Source organism: Arachis stenosperma, chromosome 3 (assembly GCF_014773155.1).
Source record: "Arachis stenosperma cultivar V10309 chromosome 3, arast.V10309.gnm1.PFL2, whole genome shotgun sequence".
In the NCBI taxonomy this organism is placed as follows: Eukaryota; Viridiplantae; Streptophyta; class Magnoliopsida; order Fabales; family Fabaceae; genus Arachis; species Arachis stenosperma.
The window spans coordinates 168356404-168382807 of NC_080379.1; the positions used below are offsets into that span (position 1 = coordinate 168356404).

General features: G+C 30.0%; 3 protein-coding genes across 3 annotated transcripts; 2 read left to right on the plus strand and 1 right to left on the minus strand.

Annotated features, from left to right (window-relative positions):
* Positions 1 to 1350: 1350 nt before the first annotated feature.
* LOC130968110 (copper-transporting ATPase RAN1-like) lies at positions 1351 to 7329 on the plus strand. Its single transcript, XM_057893195.1, has 9 exons — positions 1351 to 1796; positions 1924 to 2547; positions 3173 to 3602; positions 4113 to 4438; positions 5029 to 5087; positions 5192 to 5534; positions 5853 to 6050; positions 6154 to 6411; positions 6701 to 7329. The coding sequence occupies exons 1-9, from the start codon at positions 1494 to 1496 to the stop codon at positions 7175 to 7177; spliced, it is 3018 nt and encodes a 1005-aa protein (XP_057749178.1). The 5' UTR covers positions 1351 to 1493; the 3' UTR covers positions 7178 to 7329.
* A 7400-nt stretch (positions 7330 to 14729) lies between these two features.
* LOC130970610 (uncharacterized) lies at positions 14730 to 15795 on the plus strand. The gene has a single exon (XM_057896742.1). It carries the CDS (start codon positions 14808 to 14810, stop codon positions 15636 to 15638), a length of 831 nt encoding a protein of 276 aa, XP_057752725.1. The 5' UTR covers positions 14730 to 14807; the 3' UTR covers positions 15639 to 15795.
* Positions 15796 to 19054: 3259 nt separating this feature from the next.
* LOC130969282 (6,7-dimethyl-8-ribityllumazine synthase, chloroplastic) lies at positions 19055 to 23168 on the minus strand. Its single transcript, XM_057894940.1, has 9 exons — positions 23014 to 23168; positions 22460 to 22662; positions 22213 to 22328; positions 21462 to 21557; positions 20706 to 20801; positions 20517 to 20595; positions 20104 to 20150; positions 19947 to 20006; positions 19055 to 19391 (listed from the first exon to the last, which is right to left on the minus strand). The coding sequence occupies exons 2-9, from the start codon at positions 22623 to 22625 to the stop codon at positions 19353 to 19355; spliced, it is 699 nt and encodes a 232-aa protein (XP_057750923.1). The 5' UTR covers positions 22626 to 22662; positions 23014 to 23168; the 3' UTR covers positions 19055 to 19352.
* Positions 23169 to 26404: the final 3236 nt, after the last annotated feature.

A 26404-nucleotide genomic window follows, 5' to 3' on the forward strand; every position in this document is an offset into this window, starting at 1 on the left:
ATATATAAAAAAATTTAAGAATTTTTTTTAATCAAAGATAAGAAACTTGAACCTGCAACTTCTTAATTGAGTATGAAGAGACTATGCCATTTGAACTATTATTCATTGACAAAAAAAATTTTAAGAATAGAAACTTATATTTAATATATTTCCATCACACTTATATTTTTTAAGAATCAAAATAATCGTTAATCTTTTTAAAATAAATAAATTAATATAAAAATAAAATATTATTTTGATTTTTAATATTTAAATCAAATTTTAATTTAATCTCTAATATTTCAAAAAATTTTAAACGTCCTATTTTAATCTTTAAAAATTTTTAATAAATCAATATTATTCTTTTATTAAATTTGACACGAACAATTAACATATTTAATAATCAATAATATCTAATTTTAGTACATAAATAAAATTAACACATCAATAATTACTAACATAAAACTCCTTTTTTGTGCAAAAAAAATAAGTTACAAAAATATTTTGATTATATTTTTCTAATATAAAAAATATGGCTTAACAATTATATTATTAGGGTCCATATCTTTTACTCTTAGTTATTTGTATAAATTTAATGATAGGATGCTATTAAATTTGTTTGAAATTTTTTAAAACAAAAATAGAAAGTTTGCCAAATTAAGATTTGATATAAACATTAAGGAGCAAAATAATATGAAGAGTGTTAGGAGATTAGTGAATTTTGTGATTTGTAATTATTAATTAATTACTATTAATAATTTTAATGGTGTAAAATTATATCTAATAATATAAAATTATTTATTTTTTTGCTAATTAAGTGTAGACCAAATTTTAATAAAAATACTGATTTCTAAATTTTTTTTAAATAACATTTTAAACTTTTATCTTTAAAAAAGAAACAAATTATTTTAGCCTTTTTCTCTTTTGTTTTTTTTTCTAATTTTGAAGATGATGTTACTTTAAACATGAAAAAGATTTTCCACTTCCTCTTATCTTTAATTGTTTATCATTCCCGATTCTGGATTCCATGTTCAAAATTAATCACTGTGATTGACATTGTTTGACCAGTTGGAAAAAGACCAAGCTAGCTAGAACCTTGAAGCAATTTTCATTTTTCACACCTAAGCTCACACGCCACCGGGCTTGACGAGAACACAAGCAACGCAACCACGACTCAACCAACTCTTCCTACGTGGCATGCAGTACAAACTCCTCCCAGCATGAAGTACAACATAAAACTGAAATTCTAACAAACCCAAAGGGTAAAAACGTAAAAGCGGTTCAAAAACCTCCCTCCAAATTCCAATCCAATAGTGGCCCCACCCGCACCTTCCACTTAGTTAAAAAATTGCTGTCTCACCCATCTCCCTCGGAAAAGTTCTTCTCTTTTTCTCTTCTTTCATTTTTCTTCTCTTCTTTCTGCAAATTCCGTTCCAAATTTTCTCTCCATTTTTTTGCTTTTTGAAATCTTATAAATCTCTTTCGCTTTGCATTCCCTCGGCACCTTCCTCATCATGGCGCCGAGCGTCCGAGACATCCAGCTAACTCCCGCCGGTAAAACCTCCCTCGCCGCCGCCGCCGACGACTCCGGTGACCTCGAAGATGTTCGCCTTCTCGATTCCTACGATAAGGACGACGTTGAAGCAGCAGCAACAACATCAACGAAGCGGATTCAGGTCAGAGTCACCGGCATGACCTGTGCCGCATGTTCCAACTCCGTCGAATCCGCTCTCATGTCCGTTGACGGCGTCGTTTCCGCTTCCGTCGCACTTCTCCAGAACCGCGCCGACGTCGTTTTCAATCCGAGCCTCGTCAAGGTTAGTTATAGCTAGCTAGCTAGTTGAATAGTTTTGTATTATGGAAACTGAGTTTCTTTCTTTTTGTTTAGCTAATAGCTACTGATTTTTTGCTTTGGAACTTGTTGCGTTGGTTTTTAAACCGTAGGATGAAGACATTAAGAATGCGGTTGAAGATGCAGGTTTCGAAGCCGAGGTTTTGCCGGAACCTCAACAAAGCGCGACTGGAACGAAGCCATGTGGTGCTACTCTTGTAGGACAGTTCACCATCACGGGGATGACGTGTGCGGCGTGCGTGAACTCCGTGGAAGGGATCCTCAAGGACCTCAGTGGTGTGAAGAAGGCTGTGGTGGCTTTGGCTACTTCGCTAGGTGAGGTTGAGTATGATCCAAATGTGATTAGCAAGGATGAGATCGTCCGTGCGATTGAAGATGCTGGGTTCGAGGCTTCGTTTGTGCAGAGCAATGAGCAGGACAAGGTGGTGCTAGGTGTTGTTGGTGTGTACAGTTTGGGTGATGCTCAGGTTCTGGAAGGTATGCTGAGTGGGATGAAAGGTGTGAGGCAGTTCCGATTCAACATCGTGTCGAATGAGTTGGATGTTGTGTTTGATCCCGAAGTTATTAGGCCTCGATCACTTGTTGATGGGATCCAGCTTGGGAGTAAAGGGAAATTTAGGTTGAATGTTAGGAACCCTTATGCCAGAATGGCTTCTACAGATGGTGCCGAGAGCTCAGCTATGTTTCGGCTTTTCACTTCCAGCCTGTTTCTTAGTGTGAGTATCTCTTCCGTCTCAGTTATTGTATGGCAATGTTTTATGTTGGAGTCATGTTGCTTAGTTCTTTTTTTTTTTTTTTTAAATCTGTTTCTTCATCCATATTCCTATAGGTGTGTGAAATCATGTTCATAATCATTGTTAGATGATTGAACGGATACTCGTGAGTCATGACATGCATAAACAGATATTTCTTCACAAAATGCATTGGTGGAGAAACATTAGGAGTTAATTTTCTAGTAATGTAATGTGCTTGGGATCAATAGGGACATAGGGTGGCTTTAGAGAAGAGACGGGAAGCTAGAGATTCCAAGTCATACGGTGGCTGCGGTTTCTATTCCCATGGTACATTAGTATCAGTCGAATCTTCCTTTTATATTCTATATTTTGTCAAATTCCATTTATTTATTCTAAGGGTTGCATTAGTTTGTACAGAAGTTTCATATAAAGAAAGCAGTATTCTGCCGTGATGTCATTCTCTCTGTTCTTCATAGAAACATAATCAAAGCAAATGGTGACTTGTTATTGTCAAATATTGGTCGTGTATAATGTGTTAACATCCTTATTTTGTTCATGTTCTTGTCTGATATTTCAAATTGATTTTTGCTTGATGTATTTCGTTCAGGTTCCTCTCTTCTTCATGGGGGTAGTTTGTCCTCACATACCATTCATATACTCCTTATTACTCAGGAGATGTGGACCTTTCCTCATGGGTGATTGGTTGAAATGGGCATTAGTGAGTGTCATCCAATTTGTGATTGGAAGGCGCTTCTACATTGCAGCGGGCAGGGCTCTTAGGAATGGTTCAACAAACATGGATGTCCTGGTTGCTTTAGGAACTACAGCCTCCTATGTTTATTCTGTTTGTGCTCTTCTGTATGGTGCTGTTACTGGATTTTGGTCTCCAACATACTTTGAAACAAGTGCTATGCTCATAACATTTGTATTGTTGGGCAAGTATTTGGAATGCCTTGCCAAGGGAAAGACATCTGATGCCATTAAGAAGTTAGTGGAACTTGCTCCTGCAACTGCTTTATTGATTGTAAAAGATAAAGGTGCACATCATTTTCTTTTCATTTTATATTCTTATTTTCTTGACAAAAAGGACACGTAAAATTGTTTCCATTTACAGCTAATCTTTATATTTTATTTCATGAAAAATGGCTTCTTCTTTTATTTTTTTATTTTTGAGTAAACACCAAATCAGTCTCGAAGGAATTTTAGATGGAACTGGTCCCTCCATAAGGGAGATTAATTTGTCATGTAATGATATTTTTTAAAATCTAATTTCTTATAATAAAATTTGTTTATTTATCCAATATGAATATTAAAAATTTTATGAAATATAGGGACTAATTTGTTTGACGAGAGTAATTATCAGAGACCTATTAGAGTAATAAAATTTATTGGGATCCAATCCGGATTTTGTTAGGGACCAATTTAGGTATTTACTCTTCATTTTTTTCCATTTTAGAACTCATTAATATAGGTTATTTGATTCATCATGTTCCACATTTTATTGCAACATCAGATTATAACTTGCTGATAATTATCTTATTTTCTAGGTGGTAAATTAATTGAGGAAAGGGAAATAGACTCCTTACTCATTGAACCTGGTGATACATTAAAAGTTCTTCCTGGTACAAAGATTCCCGCTGATGGTATTGTTAAGTGGGGCTCAAGTTATGTAAATGAGAGCATGGTGACTGGTGAATCTGTACCTGTTTTGAAAGAGCTCAATGCATCAGTTATTGGAGGTACAATCAATTCACATGGTGTCCTGCACATTCAAGCAACTAAAGTAGGATCCGATACAGTTTTGAGTCAGATAATTAGTTTGGTGGAGACAGCCCAGATGTCCAAAGCTCCCATTCAGAAGTTTGCTGATTATGTAAGTAGTCTGGTTGTGCACTTGGGTGACTTCTATTCTCTAGAAGTTTTACTTTTATATCACAGTTATTTATTCGTAGAATAAAATAGCATTTGCTTCAAAAGCATAAAGACAGTATTAGCTCAAGAATCAATTCCGAAGTAAAGTAAAAAATTTCATGTTTCTAGATGTCCTGGTTAATGAAAACCACATGATTTAACTTCTTAAATCGGTTGGCCATTTCATATAATTGTAACTAAAAGAGTTGCATTGAGTAGCAAGGAGTCAGCATTTACTTTTCCCAAGCTGCAAATTCAGCCAAGATTTGATTAAGCTTGTCGAGTTAGGTCAATATTTAAATGCCTCACCTTTGATCACTAAATCAGAAGAAGCTCCTACAGAACTATTTGTAAAATTTGAATGTCATTGAATTTAGTACTTTGAGGTTTAGGCTTTATACCAAATTGGAGGAGCTTTTTCTTTTGTGTTCTTATAAGTTTGTAAAAATTATCTTCATCTTGTCATCTGGATCATTCACATAAGTGGATTGGTCCACAAATGATTGAAGGAATATAAGATATGAACTTATGTTGCATTCTGTTGATTTGCAGGTAGCAAGCATATTTGTTCCTACTGTTGTGGCTTTGTCATTATTGACATTCCTGTGTTGGTAAGATTAAATTGTCTAGTTTTTGTCATATTAATAAAAACTTGATTCCCAAGGAATTTGGAATGCTTATCCCTACTTTCTCTAAATATTTTGACTAATTGTAGGTATACTGCTGGGGCTCTTGAAGCTTACCCAAAAGAATGGCTACCAGAAAATGGAAATCATTTCGTTTTTGCTCTAATGTTTTCGATATCTGTTGTGGTGATTGCATGCCCCTGTGCCCTTGGTTTGGCAACACCAACTGCTGTCATGGTGGCAACAGGGGTTGGGGCTAACAATGGTGTGTTAATTAAAGGAGGAGATGCCTTGGAAAGGGCTCAGATGGTGAAGTATGTTATATTTGATAAGACAGGCACTCTAACTCAAGGGAAAGCCACTGTTACTACTGTCAAGGTGTTCACAGGAATGGAGCGAGGAGAATTTCTTACACTGGTGGCTTCTGCTGAGGTGACTTCCAATTTCTCAATGATAATATTACTTTCTGAATCTTATATTCTGTCAACGGTGTTGTAAGATACTTGGTTTGGACCTACATCCATTCATGCAGCTATAGAAGACCACTAGGTTATATTTTGTATTTTCTCCACCTCCTTGACACAGACAAATCAACTTTTCCTACAATGTTCTAGATTGTTGAAAATAGATTAAGTACAATCTTAGGAAAGATTATTCATTTCTGACTATTTGATTTGTCAGAAGGTTTCACCCTTCTGTTTCTTGTAGGAGGAATCTACCTGTTCTAATTCTCTGTTTCTTATTTTTCAGGCTAGCAGTGAACACCCATTGGGAAAAGCAATATTACAATATGCACGCCATTTTCATTTCTTTGATGAGTCCTCTACTATCAATGGTACTCTGAATGATGCGAAGGAATTAAATTCTGGGTGGCTTCATGATGTATCAGATTTCTCTGCTCTCCCAGGAAGAGGTGTCCAGTGCTTTATAGATGGGAAGCGCATTTTGGTAGTTTCTCGGTCATTGCTATTTAACTATCATTAACTTCATAGAACTGTGGGATTTGTTTGTTTTTTTAAGCTGTTTATTTGACGCAGTATATCCTGAACAGGTTGGTAACAGAAAGCTGCTGTCAGAAAATGGTATAGATATTTCCACTGAAGTGGAAAATTTTGTGGTAGAGCTTGAAGAAAGTGCAAAGACAGGAATACTGGTAGCATATGATGACGTTCTAACTGGAGTGTTAGGTGTTGCAGACCCACTAAAGAGAGAAGCTTCTGTTGTTATAGATGGCCTCCATAAAATGGGAGTCATACCTGTTATGGTTACAGGAGACAATTGGAGAACAGCTCAAGCTGTTGCAAAGGAGGTATGTATATGTTTCTATAACTCTTGTTTTTCTTGGCTGTTAAAGCTTTTTGTTATATCTATTGAGTGTGGTTTCAAGGGTATTTGGCTATGCTTGTTCAAAGAAAACCAATATCTTTGCATAGATTATATTAGTCTTGGTGTTTGTACTTTGTAGTGGAACACAGTTGTTTTTCTTGATCATAACTGCCAGCGTAATAATTTAAACTTTAAAAAAATAGTATGATTTTGAGTTTGTATTTTGTAACATGAACTTTACTGGATAAAATCGATTTTGTTTTGTATGGCAGCTTGGAATTGAAGATGTGAGGGCAGAGGTTATGCCGGCAGGAAAGGCGGATGTTGTTCGATCCTTTCAAAAGGATGGGAGCACAGTAGCAATGGTGGGTGATGGCATCAATGACTCTCCTGCATTAGCCGCTGCAGATGTTGGTATGGCAATTGGAGCTGGGACTGATATTGCAATAGAAGCCGCTGACTATGTGCTGATGAGAGATAACTTGGAAGATGTGATCACAGCCATTGATCTTTCTAGGAAGACATTCTCTCGTATTCGATTGAACTATGTATTTGCCATGGCTTACAATGTTATTGCAATACCAGTTGCTGCGGGGGTGTTTTTCCCTTCTCTGGGGATCCAGCTGCCACCGTGGGTTGCTGGTGCATGCATGGCTCTCTCCTCTGTAAGTGTTGTATGCTCTTCTTTGCTTTTGAGAAGATATAGAAAACCCAGACTTACCGCAATACTTGAAATAGTTGTAGAATAATTATAAATAATACGTAGATTTAGAGGGTACAAATGAGTTTGACCCTTATAGTATTCCAATTTTGTGAATAATCAATCTTCTTCTGGGCTCCTTGGAGTGTAATTGTAATTGTAGTTGCCAATTCATTGTAAATGCAGTAGTATTTTCATCTCTCTCAGAATTTCTTTTTGCTTTTTGCTTTTTTCTTTTTCTTTTTTTTTTTTTTCTTTGTCAAGACCCTAACACACCCTTTTTTTCTTTTCCCATGGGTTCCATATAACAACTTTCTAATCATAGCTAGGATTTGTTTCCGGACACACCTTCTAACAAGGCATACATGGTATGTCCTAAAAAAAAAAAAAGCATACATGTATGCCATTAGGATTTGTTTCCGGACACACCTTCTAACAGGGCATACATGTTACCAAAAAAAAAAGCATACATGTATGCCATTTAGTACAAGCCTTGCGGTGCTCTCATCATTTCCGTTTAATGTAATGTGGGATCACCGATCACGTGTTAGTCTATGTTCTTGGAACATAAAAGAAAGATTAAATTTTTCAAGTGGTTTTTAAAATTTACAATTTTAACCATTTATGTTAGTTCATCGGATCTAAAATTCACTATTCTGATTTTTGAGATCCAATTTCGAATCTTTTTAAAACTGAGTGGTGAATGTAGTGTTGAGCATGCTCTGATTTTGTTACGCTAGACACAGATCAAAATAGTGTTGTTTTGTTTTAGTGTATAAGAAGACAAAGAATTTATATGAAGTACAAACTGTTTTATCTCTTCATTCGATAAATCGTAAATATCACATTAGGAATTTAGTCATAAAATAATCAATACAACATAAATTCAGATACAAGAACAATGACATAATCCTTCAAGTCTTGGGCTTTTATTCTTTTGTGTCATAAAGCATTCAAGACGAAAGCAAATATAAATGGTTAGATAGTGTTTGGTGGAGAGACAGAGATAGAAAGATGAGACTGAGAGATAAAGACTAAAAGATAGACATTGAAATAAATCTCAATATTTTATAAGAATGAAACTCTAAGTTAATTTGTACAAAAGATAAAATTGGAATTAATTAATTGAAATGAAGATATTTTAGGTATAAAATGTTATTAAAGTTTCAGTCTCTATTTCTAAAAATTTTAATCCCCTATGTCTATACTTTTTGGAGGTACTGAAATACCAAAATTTTAGAAATAGAGACAGAAATTTTAGTATCAGTCTCTGAACCAATAAATATGATACTCAGTCTTTCAGTGTCTGTCTCAATATCTCAAAACAAACACTACCTTAATGATAAAAACAAAGAAACTCCGTGCAAAACCATGAATCACACGCAACCTATAAACAACAATAACGAACCCTTATTACATTGAGTGGGTAAAAGAATACCAAAAATAGATTAGTGTGTGTATAGATTGGGTTTTGTTAAATTGGAGTTTGAATAAAAATAATTTAATAGAATTAATTTTGGATAGAAATGAGTCTATATCAACATGATTTATGTTTATTAATTTTATATTAAAATTGATTTTGATAAAATAAATATTGTTTGAATAATATTAATTAAAATTATTTTTAAATAAATAATTACTAGAAAAAATATTTCAATAAATTATAATATTATTTTTAAGTATATTTATTTTTTTACACTTTTTTCTAGTATATTTTTTATATAATATTTTTTCTAGTATTCTTAGCACTTTTTTTTAGTATATTATAATTTTTCACTCCTATTATTATTTATAATTATTTTTTTTAATTTATTCTGAGATCAATAAATTATATTATAAAAAATAATAATAAATATAATATACAAAAATTATAATTATAAAAGTGTACAATGTCAAATAAAAAATTAATAAAAAATAAAAATAATAAATAAAAAAAAGAGAACTGATAAAAAAAACATAAAAATTTCATAAATAAAACATTAACATATATGAAGAGTAGGGTAAAATTCAGAAACAATGATTTGTTACTTCTTATAAACGAGGAATAAGTATAAAATTATCCAAAAATTGAAGCGATCAAAAAATTTGAACTTTTTTTTGAACTTACTTCAACAAACACATCCTTAAATTAAATTCAAATTCCAGAGGACAGCACGGGTGGTAACGGGGAGAGTAGAATAGGGTTTGGAACCAACTCTAATTTTACCCGTGGATTGCAAATATCTCAACTCTAACTTTACTCATTATTAACTTGTGGATACTTGACTCTATTTGCGAGTTAAAAAAAATGCAACATTATTATATAACTTGATGATAATTTAAAATAGAAGTGATTTTTATGTAAAAAAAATATTAAATTATCAATTAATGATTTTTTAAGTGGCTAAGGATCTTTTGTATTTACTATTTAGTGAGAGGTCTTTGGTTCAACATCCACTTAAAACATATTTTTATAGGGAGCCATTCAGATAAAGACGTCTAAAACGTCTTTTTTTAAAGATATTTTCTAATAATTAAAATTTAACACATATAATCGATTAAATCGTGTTATTTTTATCAAAATTAGGTCATATAAATTAATTTGACTGAAAAAATGGTGAATCAAATCTTGAATCGGTCTAAATTAATAATATTTTTTATAAAAAATGATTACAATATCCTTATCGTAGAAAAATGACTAAAATATTCTTATTATATATATATATATATATATATATATATATATATATATATATATATATATATATATGAAAATTCTAAATCCTAATCTTATGACAGCAGAGAAGTAAAGAGTTAGAATTTAGAATTTTCAAAATTAATATATATAATAAAAATATTTTAGTTATTTTCTATAATAAAGATATTGTAGTTATTTTCTATAAAAAATAATATTAATTTAGTCCAGTTCAATATTTGATTTACCATTGTTTCGATCAAATTAATTTGTCTAGTCTAATTTTAACAAAAATAACACGATTTAATCGATTATGTGTTAAATTTTAATTATTAAAAATTATTTTTAAAAAAAGACGTTTTAGATATCTTTATTTAAGTGACTCTATATAACATATACATATATAGGGTGCGAGTTGACAATAACAAAAATGCAGAATTTTTTTTTGTCAAGAAAATGAACCCTTTTTTTCCCTCTAAATACTTAAAATTTCTATAAAATAAAGAATGCAATGTTTTTTAAAAATGACCTATTATTAAAAATAATAAATAAATTAGCATATTACAAACTTTAATTTTTCTCTCTTTTTTGTAAAAAAGTAAATGTAGCCTATTAGAAATATTTTAAAAAATATAATTAATCTGAATAACAGGTTATTTAAAAAAAATCCATTTATATAAAATATAACTAAATAGAAAATTAAGATTTTTTTAATTAAGATTGCAACACTCTTTAGTCTTTAGTAAAAAAATGTTCAAGAATAACCTAAAAGATGATATTTAAGTATATTAGTGTGTAATGTGATTATCATTAAACTTTATTCTTAGACTTTTATGTAGTTGTGTTTGTGTGAGTTGTGACCCTTAATTGGTTCCACTTGGGTGCTTTTGGTTAACATGTTTAGAATTTGCATTTGGTTTAATTCGGATGATGCAACTTTTGTATTGTCGTGGTCAAGAATTATGACATGCTTTTGTTTACTCCACTTGCTTGAAAATGTAACTGTTCTTCTCCTTAAGTAGCTCGAGTTGGCTTAATCAAGCTCTTAATAATGCTAGCAAACCAGTCTTGCTGGATAATAATAAATAATAATAACTGTTCTTTACGCCTTAACAACCTTTGAAAATTATTTTCTGTCGGCACGTGCGATAGTGACTGAAAACCCAGCTTCCAAAAATCAAAACTATGTGCGCCAACTCTTTTTTTTTTTTTTTTCTTTTTTTGGTTAGGTCTCCAATTCTTCTTTTTCACCACCTCAAATAGAAGGTGGAATATTTTGCAACGCCCCCATTAAAGTATCCAATTCCCATGTAAACAGGTCGTTGGGACTAATTTAATTAAAAAAAAAATTTTGACATTTTGATACGCAGACATTTAAATCTTTGAAAATTTAAAAATATATTTAAATTTTTGACTTTTTCAAAACTTAAATATATTGATCTCTCATGTTTATTTGGATCTGTCAGACTCAATAGAAAAATCAAACGTGATACCTGATTGATATGGATGGACACGTGACAGAGTTTTTAAAATTAGACAAATTAAACTCAGGAATATATATATCTAGATTTTGAAGAGATCGAAAATTTAAATGTAATTTTAAATTCTCAGAAATTTAAATGTCTGCAGACAAAAATGTCGATCTTTTTTTTCTTTAATTAAATCCAGACTTAATTCTACTATTTTATAGAGTATATGTTAAATATTTAAACCTAATTCTAAATTAATCAAACAGAAATTGAATTAAATCAGATTGACCTAATACATAATTAGTGTATATACTTATAAATTTTATACGATTAATTATTAAAATCTTACTCTTAAAAATGAATTTAATAATTATATAATATTTATACTAAAATAAATTATTGTAAATAAAAAATAACAAAATATAATATAAAAATATTAAGTAAAATATAAACTTATAACATTTCATTAGTAATTTCATTGTAAAATTTGTATTTTAGTTATAAAACATAACTTTGGATTGGACCAAATTTACTCGAAACATAATTCGAATTTGAGTCGAAAGTTACATCAAATAAAAATGAGAAATCTAAATCCTACAAGGCTAGGGTAGAGTTTCAACTTTCAAAGCGAATCAGGTCTTAAACACCCCCTCAATTCCAAACGATTCTTGATGTAACGTTACATTATTTTTCCTCTCAATAATAATATAATCTTGAAGAGTTCAACGGCGTAATGTTATTTATTTATGGTCCAAAGTCTTCAGTAATATAATTCGTTACTGTACAATGGTCCCAGATGAATGGCTTTGTGAAGTACTTTGAAATATCGTAAGAGTCAACAAAGAAGAAAGGAGGAAATTACAGCATCCTAAATAGTCAATTGATTTTCATATCATAGTATAAATTACATTATACTATACCTAGTCATATTTCCCTTCCCCACACCCACGCATTAATTATGTCCAGTGTATAGTATAAGGTCTGAGGTTGATATTTAAATTTATATGCCAACTTCTTATGAAAGGCACTAAGATCAACTTTGACCAAGTACTATGTTTCAATAAGAAATGCTTTAAGGCAAAAACAGCACTAAAATATTTTAAGTGAGGGATCATACTCAAAGGGAAAAAAATTACTCTTCATACCTAGTTTATTATTTAACCAAACCCAAAATAATAAAATCAGTTGGACAGACACTTATTGGATCTCATAAAAGTTGAACACAATAATACGAGTTTAACTCTATTTATTTAAATAATAAGTAATTAATTCTTATTTTTTTCTCTATGAAAAAGTTTAGAAGATTAACAACTTTTATGTTTTGTGACTAATACTTAACCATAAAAAAAAGTAAATGATCTCTTATTATTGGATGTAATTTTACACCATTAAAAATACTATTGATGACTAATTAATGGTTACAAAATACAAAAATTATTGATTTCCTAACACTCCTCATTTTCTATTCATTTAAAAATAAGATCTCCACAACCTTTTTAACAAAAATAAATAACAAACTCACCATCAAAGATGAAACTATTTTAAAAGTGGTTATTAACTTTACATTTACACTTATTATCCTAATATTTTTCGAATTTTAATCTACTAAAAAAATTTCCTGAAATCTTTGTTAGCTTGAGTATTAAATTTTTTTATAAGTAAACATTACTCTGACAGCTTCGTCCTTACAAAAGAAAGGGATCGAACTTTTTACCCAAAAGCATTTAAACTTTACATTCAGTCCAAACCACTCTAATTCTAAGTAAGCCTCAGAACATTTACCAATATAATGTTCAAACTAATTCAATTATAAACGAACTAAACTAAAAAAAGAAACAGAGTATATGAAGTGTGAATACGTTGCAATAGACAATAGTTATATATAGAAAGATGACTTGGTTTGCATGATGAGGCTGTTGCCCAATGGCCAGTATTAATAATCATATTAAAAAAACCAAAAACACCCAGAAAAAAATAACAAATCCAAAAATTTAAAAATTATCATATAAAATTTTGTTATTTCTCTAAGTTTATCCATATAAAAAAGGTCTTAATTTGGTAAACCCTAAGGTAGCGTTTAGTAGAGAGATAGAAACTGAAAGACTGATACTGAAAAACAGAGATTTAAAAACAGAGAATGAAATAAATTTTAGTATTCTGTTTGGTGCAAAGTGGAAGACAGAAATTGAAACAAGAATGAAGTTCTAATTTAATTTGTACAAAAAGTAAAATTGGAATTAATTAATTGAAATGAGGGTATTTTATGTATGAAATATTATTAAAGTTTCAGTATTTGTTTCTAAAAATTTTAATTTTATGTGTCTCTACTTTTTGGAGGTATTGAAATACTAAAATTTTGGAGATAGAGATAAAAATTTTAGTACCAATCTCTAACTCAACAAACATAATATTAAATTTCAGTCTTTTTGTCTCTATCATAATATCTCAAAATAAACGCTACCTTAAAGTGATGTGAGGATGATACGATGAGGTGTAAAACTATCGAAACCTAAACATTTATTGACTCTTGGCAGCCACGTATATATGAATCCTAACTTTTGTTGGCCTCACAAGTTATTTTAATTGAAACTAGAACTTTCCGTCTAATAAACATGTTCATCATGAAATTCACGACCAAAATAAAGAATGTATAGGCTAAATCCTGGATTAGGCACGTCATTATAATTAGCTATTAAGTATAGATAATTAAATTATCATTATTTTGGGGGCAGGGGGTGAGTATGTATTTCAGTATTTCCATATCATACGCGTTAACGACTTTTATATAACTATAACTCTATAACAAAGTTTAGGCTAATTACATAAGTTCTTGTTCTATGCTTTTTTTGCTAGACATACCAAAGAATGACTTAGATGTAATAAATTTATGGATTATAATGCTTTAAATATATATATAATAAAAGTATTAATATAAATAATTATATTAAACTAGTCTCTCGTATATAATATATTTTAAATCATAAAAAAGTAATACATATAATGTAAATATATAGTAACTATTTTTTTTATCATAATATAATATTTTTTAATAGAAATTTGATTTTCAAGCTTTCAAGTACACATTTTGTTGACAAGACCACCTCAACATACATAGCTGCAATGAAACCAACAATGAGTCCACCTCAACACATTTTCTTTAATTTTGATGTATTAATTATTTAATTATATATTTTATATTATTCACATATAATAAATTAAAAAAAATTATTTTTAATAATATAATAATACATAATTAGATACACAATTAACTTAATATTTTGATATATAAAACCCCCTGATTAGCGTCACTGATATGAACACATGTTACTTCCTGGAAGCTACCCTCTCCACTTTTTGGATTTTAGTTTCATTCTGAATTCATAGAATAGTCAAAGCCTGAGACAATCTTAACCTTTGACCAAACACAAGCTACTATAAATCCATACACTACCAAACCCACCATTCTTTCTTTCAACCAACAACCACTACTCTTCTCTCTTAGCTTCTTAATCAACTCTTAGTTAGAGTAACTATTCATGAGTGGTGCCATGGCTGCTACTACTACTGATCATCATAAGTGGATGATGCAGTTGTATGAGCAGCCTCAGATGGATTGTGATGGAAGCAACATGGCTCCTCCTATCATGGAAGCATTTTCTGATGCAACTGTGGTGACAACTATGTCACCAGAGAGCAGCAGCATGATGATGTTGAGCCAAATAAGCAATAGTAGTTGTAGTAGTAGTATTAGTAATGTTCAGTTGTTAAGTCCAAAGAGGAATAATAATAATAATAATAATAATAATAATAGTGCATTCAAACCAATCAGAAAGAGATCAAGAGCTTCTAGGAGAACCCCAACAACCCTACTCAATGCTAATACCAATAACTTTAGGGAATTAGTTCAGAAATTTACAGGCTGTGGTAGCACTCACATGTCTCTATCAATCCATAAGGGACCTATTACCTTGAATTTCCAACAAGGAAGCAATAATAATGATAATAATCACAAGATGATTCTTCATCATTATCATCATCATCAGCAGCAGCAGCAGCAGCAGAATAGCACAACAACAAGTGGAACAGTTTCACCATTTGGCACCAGAACTAGTAATTATTATTTCTATAATCAACAAGCTCATGAACATCATGATGTAGCTGCAGTGATGCCATCATCACAAGAACAGCAAAGTGGTGGTGCTGGCTTAATCTCTACCTCCTTGGACTCTAATCTTCCTTCTTATGATGTTGATTACTTATCATCATCAAGGCCTACCAGCATGGATGCCTCTGAAGACGGTTTGCATCAACTAACTGTGAATGATTTCTCCAACAATGGAATTAAGGGGAGTGGTTTCTTCATGTGATGATTGGTTTTGATTCATTTATGGAAAAAGAAAAGAAAACACATATATATGTCTTAGTTATTTATTAGCAAGAGAAGTATGCACTTCTCTTTAGTCAACTGTTGTATGCATATGCTACATATACATAAAACAAGAATAATTCATGTTTCTTTTATTATGATCAGTTCAATTCAATTTGTTTTGTTGTGCTGCTTTTCTAATGGAGTTCAATTTGTTCTCCTTCAATACAACAATTTCTTATTCTGTTGTTTGTACAGTATGTAGTTTATATATATGAATAGTGTTTCTTTATTTGTAATCTCCATTGATATAAAAAAAAAGAGCTTCCATTATCCAGCAAATGAATTGATATTATATTTTATTGATATGATAACTAAAATTGTGAAGATAAGATCATACTCTTTGTCTACAAGCAAATAGCATAATTTAAAGTTGAGTAACCATATATTATATTGCTGCAGATGAATTATTGATCACTTTGCATGGAGTTGTTGTGAAAGAGTGTGTGTGTGTGTGTGTGAAGCTTTCCATCATAGTTGTCTTGATTCATGAAGCAGGTTTCAAATATTCAGTAAGGTTGAATAGAAGAGGTTTCAGAAAGTGATGTGATTGAGTAGTCATAAGGTATGGTTTACTTGGTAAATTAACTACTAAGAGTAACTTTGACCATCATTAACTTAGGAATAAAAACTTTTATAAATAGATTTCCAATAAGGGAAGAATTCCTAGAGATTTTGTGTTTATAATGATTAGAGGTTGAGAAGAAAATTTTAAAGATGATGTGTGAACAAAAACACTCTACATTTGATCTAATGACAGCATAAATCTTATTATCATCATCACTATATCATAACTAATCTTTTGTTGTAATATTTTATTCAACCCAAAGTTGCACCCCTTTTGTTTTAAATTTAAGAAAAAAAAGACAAATCAGATGCCTGATTTTTTTGCTTACAAACATTTAAACCCTTAAAAATTTAAAAATACATTTAAGTTTCTGACGTTTTCAAAATTTGGACATATCGATCTTTAAATTTAATTTGTCTGATTTTAAAAAAATTTTCACGTGTGTATCTGTATCAATCAGGTCAGTACAACAGGGGTCATATTTGATTTTTCTATTGAGTCTGACAGACCCAAGTAAACATGAAGAATCAATATATCTAAATTTTGAAAAGATCAAATACTTAAATATATTTTTAAATGTTCAAAGACTTAAATGTCTGTGGATAGACCTATTTGTTTTTTTTTTTTTTTTTAATAGATGGAGTTTTGGTCAACAAATGGACAAATTCAAGTGAGGAAGGTTGCAATGTTGCAGAATTGAATTGGAATTGCTAACTGGTTTTGGCTTCATCTGTATATAATTCCTTATCCCACAAGTCTACCCTTATCTTCTTATTCAAGCCATCATCCATATTTGTCTTTTGTTATGCCGCTTAGTTAAATTTTAGATAATTCCAAGTTGATTAGTTTAGTTTCACGTGCAGTTTACAATATAAATGTTATTCTAATCTTTGAAAATAACAATAATGGTTGTTTATTTGTTCCCCCAAATTAAAAGATGAGTAATTATCTCCACAATTCTTATTTATTAGTAAGAGAGTCAATTTGTTACAAGACGTACAAGGTGATGTCTTTATTTATTTATTTAATAGTCTTTTGAACAGAAACTACTTACTATGCTTTACATCTCATCAAATTTGTATTTATAATAGTCAACGAAAAAGAAAAAAAAATTATTTGTAATTATAATTTTTAATGTAAAACTAAGAGAGTATTAACTAAAAGAATCATTATTATTAAAACTTAAAAAGGCATATTCTTTCTTCACGTTTACGACGCAAATAGGCATAAAAAAATTTATATAATTGAATAACGGTGTAAAATATTTTATACTAATAATACATTAAAATTAAATTCATTTTCAAATTATATTATTATAGATAAAATGCTATTTTAAATCTTAATATTTGAGTTAATTTTTACTTTTGTCTCTATCATTAAAAATGTTTATATTTATCCCAAGTACTTTAATTCATCTTATTTTTATTCTCATCAAAATTTAAACTTTAAACAAAAAATATCATTTTTCTCTTATTATTATCTTTTTTTCCACCCAATTTCATTCTCATAGCAAAGTATATTTAGTCTAGTATATTTTCGACGCAAAATTTTAAGATAAAGACTAACCAAAATAGCGATTAACAACATAATTAACTTTGTTAAAGCTGCGTTTATTTTCTGAAACTAGAACTGAATATTGTGCTTGGTGATTTTAATTTTAAATTAAAACTAAAATTTCAAACATGGGACACAAAATTTCAATTTCTTTAATAAATCTAAAAAATGAAGACACAAAAAAATGAAATTTTGAGATAAAGACTAAAATCTTAATATTTATTTTTAAAAATATTCTTATTTGACTTTTCAAATTTTAAATTTATTCCTTAGTTTCATATTTATTTTAAATCAAACATGATATTGAAATATAACTCAATCTAATATATTTTATATTAAATATAATATAGAGATTTAATTTAATTTCTGTTTTTCCGTCTCTATCTTCTAGTATTTATCTCTCAATTTCAGTTTTTCTTTCAAACAAAGCTTAAGAGACTATAATAAAAGACATTTCATTGGCATCTATATTCTTACTAACAAAAAGATTATAAGTGAGAACTATTTGAAGAGAAAAATTTTATAAATATTAGTAATATATATATCATGTAACTATTCATGTTGTCTCTTCCTATCAGCTTAAACTTAAAAAAAAGTGATATCATAATATTCCAAAAGAAAAAAATAACATAAAACAAATAAAAAAAACTATACGAAAAATCAAACCAACCTTAAAAAATTCTTACTTAAAAAAAATTAAAAATATAACCATTTATATTTTTTTTTCTATCCGCATAAGTTTTTGATAAAAAATAGGATAATAACAATAATCTTTCAGAATCTATTTTATTTTGCATCATAATAACTGAAAAAAAAATTGAGTTTTAACTATTCTTTCACTTAAAAGTCCCTATTCAAAGTGTCTATCAAATGACTAGTCAAATTTCTTAGACACCAAAAAAAAAAAAAAGAATGATTAGTCAGATTAATGATTATTCCACCTTGCAAATTGTTTGAATCCGGAGCAATTTTCCCAGTGAATTAGACAATGGGATCCAGCACATACCTAAGAAAAAAGATAACCTTTCGTTGTTTGTTTCCCAAATCCAAGTTGCTCTGCTAAGTCAACTCTTCTAGATATGTTTCCGTACTAAACGAGTCTTAACTCATAAGCAACTAAACTTCACAAATATTGTGAAGTTTCATATTTTGAGAGACAACAAAACTCTATTTTCAATTACAAAACTGCTTCCTTTTTATTATACTTTTCATTCTCACGTTAACAAGCAAAATCATCGGCAACCTTCTGATGGAATTAACAACAGAAAATGTTCAACCAAAATATGAGAGAAAAGAGAAGGAAAAGAAAAAAAATAAGGGGGGCCGGGGGATAATAGAAATAAATGTTAATGTATAACGGCATAAAATTGATTCCCGGTTATTCAACTTAACAGCATGCCCATGTAGATATTAATTTTTTAAAACCAAAATGGTTTGAATCATCTTCTGCTCGTTGTGGCCTGTAATAGGCTAAGAATATATGATAGAGTAGCCTGAGATGAACAGTTATAAGATTGGTAACGAGCCTTGTGACTACTTCAGATGGTGCTCAAACAAAGATGCCATCTCAATCTGTATCACACAATTCATGACACGTTACTCAAAATAACTACTTAAAAGCCTGCAAACTTTACAAGCAGCCAAACAAATTGGTAAATGACATTTCTTCAACCAATAAGCTTGTAAGTTGTAACTCAACCAATGCTGCTTAGATCTTTACTAAGTTCATGAATAATTGAGAATGTTTGCAATCTCTGGATAATTATTGTCACACTTCGAATTCATGATTCACTACAACCACATTGAGTAAGTTGCATAATACTTATCCATCAATTTAGAATGAGAATTTATTATTTATGCTTTGATTGTGTAGGCTTGGGTTAACTTGATGCACTTCAACAATTACCAGTTTATCCCAAAGCTAGTTGAAGCTCTAGGTTAAACCGGAAATACCTAACTAACATGCCCCACACACCCTTCCTAAATCTCAAAGCACACATACTAGGGTGTCGCCAGTGGGTGACGTAATGTAAGATGCCGTAAACAACTAGCAAGACATAGCTTTATATAAAAAAAAATAGATGATTATTGCATAATAAAATTATATTATGAAAGCTATAAACTTACAGCAGTCAGTGCGGCCTCAGCACCCTTATTCCCAGATTTTCCACCAGCACGATTTAGGGCCTGCAGTCGGCAGAAAGGATAAAAAAAACTAAATGATAATAATCATTAGCAAAGCAGAAAATTTCTAAGCTAAACAAATGGTACAGCCTAAGTTTACCTGATCCATATCTTCACAAGTTAGGATGCCAAAAATGCATGGAACACCTGCAGTCACCCCAAAATGCATCAATTTCCAAGTTGCATATTAATGCCAAAAAAGGTAGCCGAACAACAATCACTGACAATCGTAATTTACATCCCAAATAAAAAAGGACATGGGCAAGGGGCCTCAATCGTTCTCATCTATATTAGGACCGAACAAGCTTGCATTAAATTAAAAGTTTCAATATTTTGCTTAGTGAGGACCAAGTGAAGTGAATTTACTAAGGCGTTTGATGTAACCCTCACATTTTAACAGTCTCTTTCCAACCTAAATTCTACTCAACATTTGAAGGATCAATACGCCAGTTGAAAACTCAAACATGATCTGTTCGTATCTGAATATTACAATTGACATTAACAGAAAACAACCTGAGTTGAGACTAGCTGAAAGCACTCCAGATGCTGCAGAGTTAGCAACTGCATCATAATGGGTTGTATCTCCTCTTACCTGTTAACAGCAAATATTGGTCACAACAGAACTACAGAATGTTAAAAATTAAAAAATAAAGACTATTAAAAGTTTTCATATATTTGTAGATTTGTATATATTTATCATACCACAGCTCCTATGCATACAACTGCATGATATTTGCCTGATTTTCCCAGTCTTGCCGCAACAACACCAATTTCAAAACTGCCAGGAACCCACACAACCTAAGGGAGAAGGGAAACAAACAAAGTTTCAGTCAAAATTCACCCCAAAAGATAGGAACACTGAAATTTCTAACAGACTGAACAGAAAAAATGACTCCCTTTGCTCTTATGATTTATTTAGTACAATCTAAGCACTAGCATAGCATTTCAAAAAGAATGGGTTATTTGTAATCCGTTTTCAAACAGGGACTTCTTGTGGGTCAGAACAGCTTACATCTATCACAACTTATGTACTGCAACTGACATCTTTTTTTTTTTTTTTGAATATATTGATGTCGACATAATATGATAACAAACACACCAAGTTAGACATGCATAGATGAAGTAAATAGAAAAATATTTCATTAAGGGTAGAGAATGATAAATGCTTTCAAATTAAGGATAGGACATATCAGAGCAAGGAAAATGGAAAAGGGCAACGTTTCATTTTAGATTACTACAGAAAGCATGCACAATTTTTGTATAGATTCCACTGAAAACACATTTGTCTTAGCTTATCATGTAAATTGAATCCAAAATAAAGAAATTGGAAAAAAAAAATTTGAACTCAAAACCATAGAGAAACAGAAGGGAAAATGTAAAACAAAATAAATTTTAGAGATCGAATCAAACGATACTAAGAAGAATTCCATGAAGTTTTAAATAAGATAGCTTACTAACATCAATGTCCTCGTCTTTAACTGAATAATTTTTGAAAGTACCCAAAGCTCCCTCCAATAGCGGCTTTGTAACAATTTCATTAAACCGTGCAACAACCTAAAAGTACAAATTAGAATTGAGCAAAGAAGCATAGAACGAAAATACTAATGACTACAATCTTGAAAACTTTTAAAAAAAGTTGAGGAAGGGTGTTTCTTTTATTAGGAGGTAGAATTACTCCCATCCAAGCCTCTTGTTATCTAGCATCCCATTGTTAGCCTTTGCTACTTATCTTTCTTTGATATTCTAGGCTTGGGGTGGTGGCATCCTCTATACCAAAGATAAACTTCATGAACTCTCAGGTATTGGGGTGGCTCTTGGGAAGTTTCATGGCTAAGTAATCTTTGTTTCTCTGCTACTACACAACTTCTCCCTTATTATTATTTATCTGCCATCAACTATTCTCCATTTGAAATTCTTTTTTCCCGTTCTTGGTATTTCCATTGTATTCAAAACCTTAGTCAATCACCACAAAGCTTAGAATTGGAGTACCCACTTCTTCTGCCACTATAATTATCCATCTTCTCTCCTCTACTATGTCCAAACTAATGAATTTATTCATTAAATCAAAACTTCAGGAATGCAAGATACCCTCTAAGGCGAGGTCTTTCATTTACTCTCTCCTAATGTTTGATTCATTCAAAGGCAATTAACAAAAGATTTGTAACGAAGACATCTTAGCATTAACATTGTGGATTACTTATTTACTCACCACAGCAAAACGAAGTCCCTGCGTTTTGGTAACAGAACCAGTCAGATGCCGCACGGCAGCCGTCTGGATAGAGGATGATCGACCCTTTCTCTGTACAGCAACTTGAGGCTTAATATCTGAATCAAAATTAGGAAGCCAATCTACATAATTAATATTCCAACCAGCAAGAATAAACAAAATGGATTCTTCCTTATATTTATCACAATACAGAAATCATTAAAATAGTCAAAGGAACAAAGAACATCACCTCGTATGGAACCCGCAAATGAGAGAGACTGTGGAGTTTTAGAGGCACCTTGAAAGTTTACGATGCTATTGCCACAAAAAGAACGATCTTGAGCCTCATGATGCACAAATCCAAGCTGAGATTGATGGGTAGGAAGGAAACATTCGGTAGAAACAAATAACGCCATTCTGTTGATCTCCAAAAGTTAGCACCAAGAACGAAAACTGCAAAATAAACAACCCAAAACGAATCACAGAACCAAAGTGTTTAGCTCAAAACAGAGTATCCTGTATAAAACTAATATCCACGCTAAAAATAAATAAAAAAAATGGGTCATAGTCATAGCACATTAGCACTTCACAGCTGAAATTATTTTCTGTAGGAAAAATCAGGAAATCAATCAAGGAAGAATAACATTTCGAATTTGAAATTCATAAATTGTGCTGAGTATAACATAAATCACATATTTTTCCAGCTTGAATTAGCATGAGCTAACAATCCAACAGCACGCTTCATGGAGAAAACGTCACATTATGAATAGTGAAGCATACAAAATCAAATAGAAAAAAACTCACCGTAGAATGTAGTAAACGGCGACGCTCCAAGTGTGGACAAAGGAGTAAGGAGAGTGAGAATAAAGATGATGATAATTGATGTGTGTAAAATGGGGGAGGGTTTTGACTTTTGATGAAACTCGAAACGCACCGTTTTCGGCTTCTGGGAAAAGCGGGGGAAAGGTAAAGAAAAGACAAAAGAGACTTACTTTCAATTATAAAAGTTGGTATTCATTGGATCTTTTTTTAAGATTGATTAAATCCAATTAACACCAATTTACTGTAAATTCAACCAATGCCTTTTTTTTTTTGGATGAGTTATTCTTCATGTACAAGTATTTTTTTTATATAAGTCATACAAGTCATTTATATTTACGTGTTTTCGTGTTTTTTTCGTGTTTTTTCTTTTTTTTTATTTTTCTTAATTTTTTTCTCTCGTTATCATCGTCGTTAACACCACAAATTTCTTTTTTTTTTTCTTTTTCTCTTTCTCCTTCATCATCAATTATCTCATTGTTGAAGATAATAAATAATTCAGGTTGAGATTGTCAATTAAACCAAAATAAAATTGATTATTGTTTTGAATCCAATCAAGCGGCTAAGATGTGGTTCAATTTAGAAGAAAAAATATAGCATTAGAGGAAATATTTTTATGCAGCAAATTTGGATGTAGCACAAATATATTTAGATGTAACACGAAGATATTTAGGTGTATTTTAATAGTTTTTAGTGTATTTTTATTCTGATAAGTTTTGCATAATTCAAAACATCTTCATCTTCTTCCTTCTCATTTTTTACTGTTTCTCTTTTTTTTTATCATCATCACCATCTTTTTTTCTTTTTTTTTTTCTTATCCATCTTTTCCTTTTTATTTTACCTTAACAAGAATAAAAACAAAAAAATCAAACAAAAAAAGAAGAAACACATAATGCTGCAAAATTACTCAAGACGGGATGAACTTACATTCATCTAACTAAAAGAAAGAAAGAAATAAGGAAAAAAATAAGAAGAAAAATGCAGCATTAGAGAAAATATTTTTCTGTATTTGTAGCAAATTTAAGTGTAACAAAAAGATATTTGGATGTATTTTAAGAATTTTTGAGTATATTTTTATTCTAATAAGTTCTGCATAATTCAAAACTCTTTTTCTTCCTTCTCTTTATTTTCTACTGCTTCTTCTTCCTCATCTTCTTATTTCGTTTTCTTATAGTTATTCTTGAGAGAAAAAATCAAACAAAGAAGAAAAAACACATAATGTTACAAAATTAATAGAAAGAGGAGGAGGAAAAAATGCAGTAATAACAACAATAATAAAAAAATAACAATAAAGATTGAACACGCGAAGAAAAAAGAAGAGAAACACAAAAAAAGGAGGAGGAGAAGAAGAATGAAGAGGAGGAGGAGAAGGACGAGCGTTAAGAAGAAGTGTCTTCCATAATGGTGAATGCAATTTTTGTTAGACTTGACCTAACTTGTAAAACTTGTAAGTCAAAAAGACTTATATGTAACTCTTTTTGGATTTGGGTTCTCTAATCTAAATTTTGAATTTCATTTTAGAAGGTAAAGTATAATTTCTTAAAATTTATTTTATAGGTAGGACACAAAAAAATATAAGAGAAAAATCATTTAAGGGTGAGAAATCACACTTTATCATCTAAAATGAAAATTTAAAATTGAGAGAATTCAAATTCTTTTTTTTTTGTTTCGATATTATTTTCTAATTTGACAGACTAAAAACTAATTTATCTTAGTTCAAAATTCTATTTAAAAGTTTGTTGTTAGCCAATAAATTATTATATACAAATTCAAACTCCGAATAATTATACTAGTTAGTTATTCACTATTCCAATTTAATTTGATTAAATTTAACTAATACCTATTTAAATTTTTTTCCTGTATTTTACATTTGATTTAGACTATATCATACATATTTTTTTATACGATTGAAATGAGAAATTTGTATAAAATGTATTAAAGTATAAAATTCATAACAAAAATAAATTCAAAATAGATAAGTAACATCAAATTGTTCTTTAGACGAAAGTTAAAATGTTTTATGATATTAATTTTCTTATGTTAATATAAATTTATTTAATTTGCCCTCACATAAAATAATTATATTTTAACTTTCATTGAACAAATACAAAATATTAATAGCTACTATAAAAATGTCTTTTAAATAGTATAACAAGAAGCATGCATTGGTGTTAAAATTTAATTTCAATATGTGGAAAAGATAAAAATGCTTTAGACAAATATTTAGTATTTAGTATTTATCGTACATTATTGTGCTGATAAAATTATTGAAAAATCCAATAATTATTCTAAAAATATTATTAATGATAATTAAATAATAGTGAAATCTTTTGATATTGACACTACGTCATTTTCTTATGTTCCTAGCATAATTTTTTATTCGTCAAAATATGATTTGTTTAAGGTAAGGGATAATTTTTTAATTAAAAAAAATCCTTTTTTTTTCTTTGTTTGAATAGAAGTTTCCTTAGCATATACGTTTTCCTCGTCTCTTCTTTTATAGAGTCCTTAACATACACGTTGCAAAATTACCCCCCATACTGAACTAATTTAATGGGTTTATGAACCGATAAAATAATTCAAATCTCAAAATTAAGATGCACCCTAAATAGTTTTATTCTATTTTATTTTATTTTATTTTTAGATATGTTTTTGGACAAATAAAAAATTATTGACACATAAAGAGTAACAATACAACTTTTGAACAATTAATAAGAAACAAACAACGCCAACAGTTGTAACTTGTAAGATGTGGAATGGGAGAGATACATCTAGAAGAGAAAATATATTTATCCTTGTGATTTGTGAACATATATTGTTATTGTGTGCTTATCTTTTATAATTACGTGATTAACTCAGAGTTTCAATCTTTTAAATGTCGGTTTAAAAATTTGTGTACAAAATATTTTTTTAACAAATTAATTAAATTCACAGTTTAAAATTATCAATTAAATCAGTTATGATAAGATAAATTATAAAATATTCTTAAGCTGAAATAAAATTATTTCTCTCGTTAAAATATGGCAGTTTAAAGAAAATAAAATGTATTCATATATAAGGAGAAGAATATAACTCACCAAATAAAAATATAAAGATCTTGAAACTTAATTTCCATGATTAGAAAAAGTTGAATAGTATAGTATACTAGAAAAGAAAAAGAAAAATTGAAAGAAAAACCTTCTTCACCAAAATATCAATTCAATTATCATTATCATCATACATTTTTTTTTTCTAAAATTAGCTAAGGATGGCATTTGAATTATAATTTATTGATTTATTATTATTATTATTATTATTATTATTATTATTATTGTTAGCTAAGCAGTCATATCTACATTTCTAAGTTTTAATCACTCCTAAGTAACTACATTATTGC

Bases quoted from the DNA above. Each gene is read 5' to 3' on its own strand.
- LOC130968110 (XM_057893195.1), top strand. From the start codon at position 1,494: ATGGCGCCGAGCGTCCGAGACATCCAGCTAACTCCCGCCGGTAAAACC. The intron at 4,439-5,028 runs GTAAGTAGTCTG...GTTGATTTGCAG, and splicing joins TTCAGAAGTTTGCTGATTAT to GTAGCAAGCATATTTGTTCC. The intron at 5,088-5,191 runs GTAAGATTAAAT...GACTAATTGTAG, and splicing joins TTATTGACATTCCTGTGTTG to GTATACTGCTGGGGCTCTTG.
- LOC130970610 (XM_057896742.1), top strand. From the start codon at position 14,808: ATGAGTGGTGCCATGGCTGCTACTACTACTGATCATCATAAGTGGATG.
- LOC130969282 (XM_057894940.1), bottom strand. From the start codon at position 22,625: ATGGCGTTATTTGTTTCTACCGAATGTTTCCTTCCTACCCATCAATCT. The intron at 20,151-20,516 runs GTTGTTTTCTGT...GGGTGACTGCAG, and splicing joins TTCAGCTAGTCTCAACTCAG to GTGTTCCATGCATTTTTGGC. The intron at 20,007-20,103 runs GTAAACTTAGGC...TGCCGACTGCAG, and splicing joins CTTGTGAAGATATGGATCAG to GCCCTAAATCGTGCTGGTGG.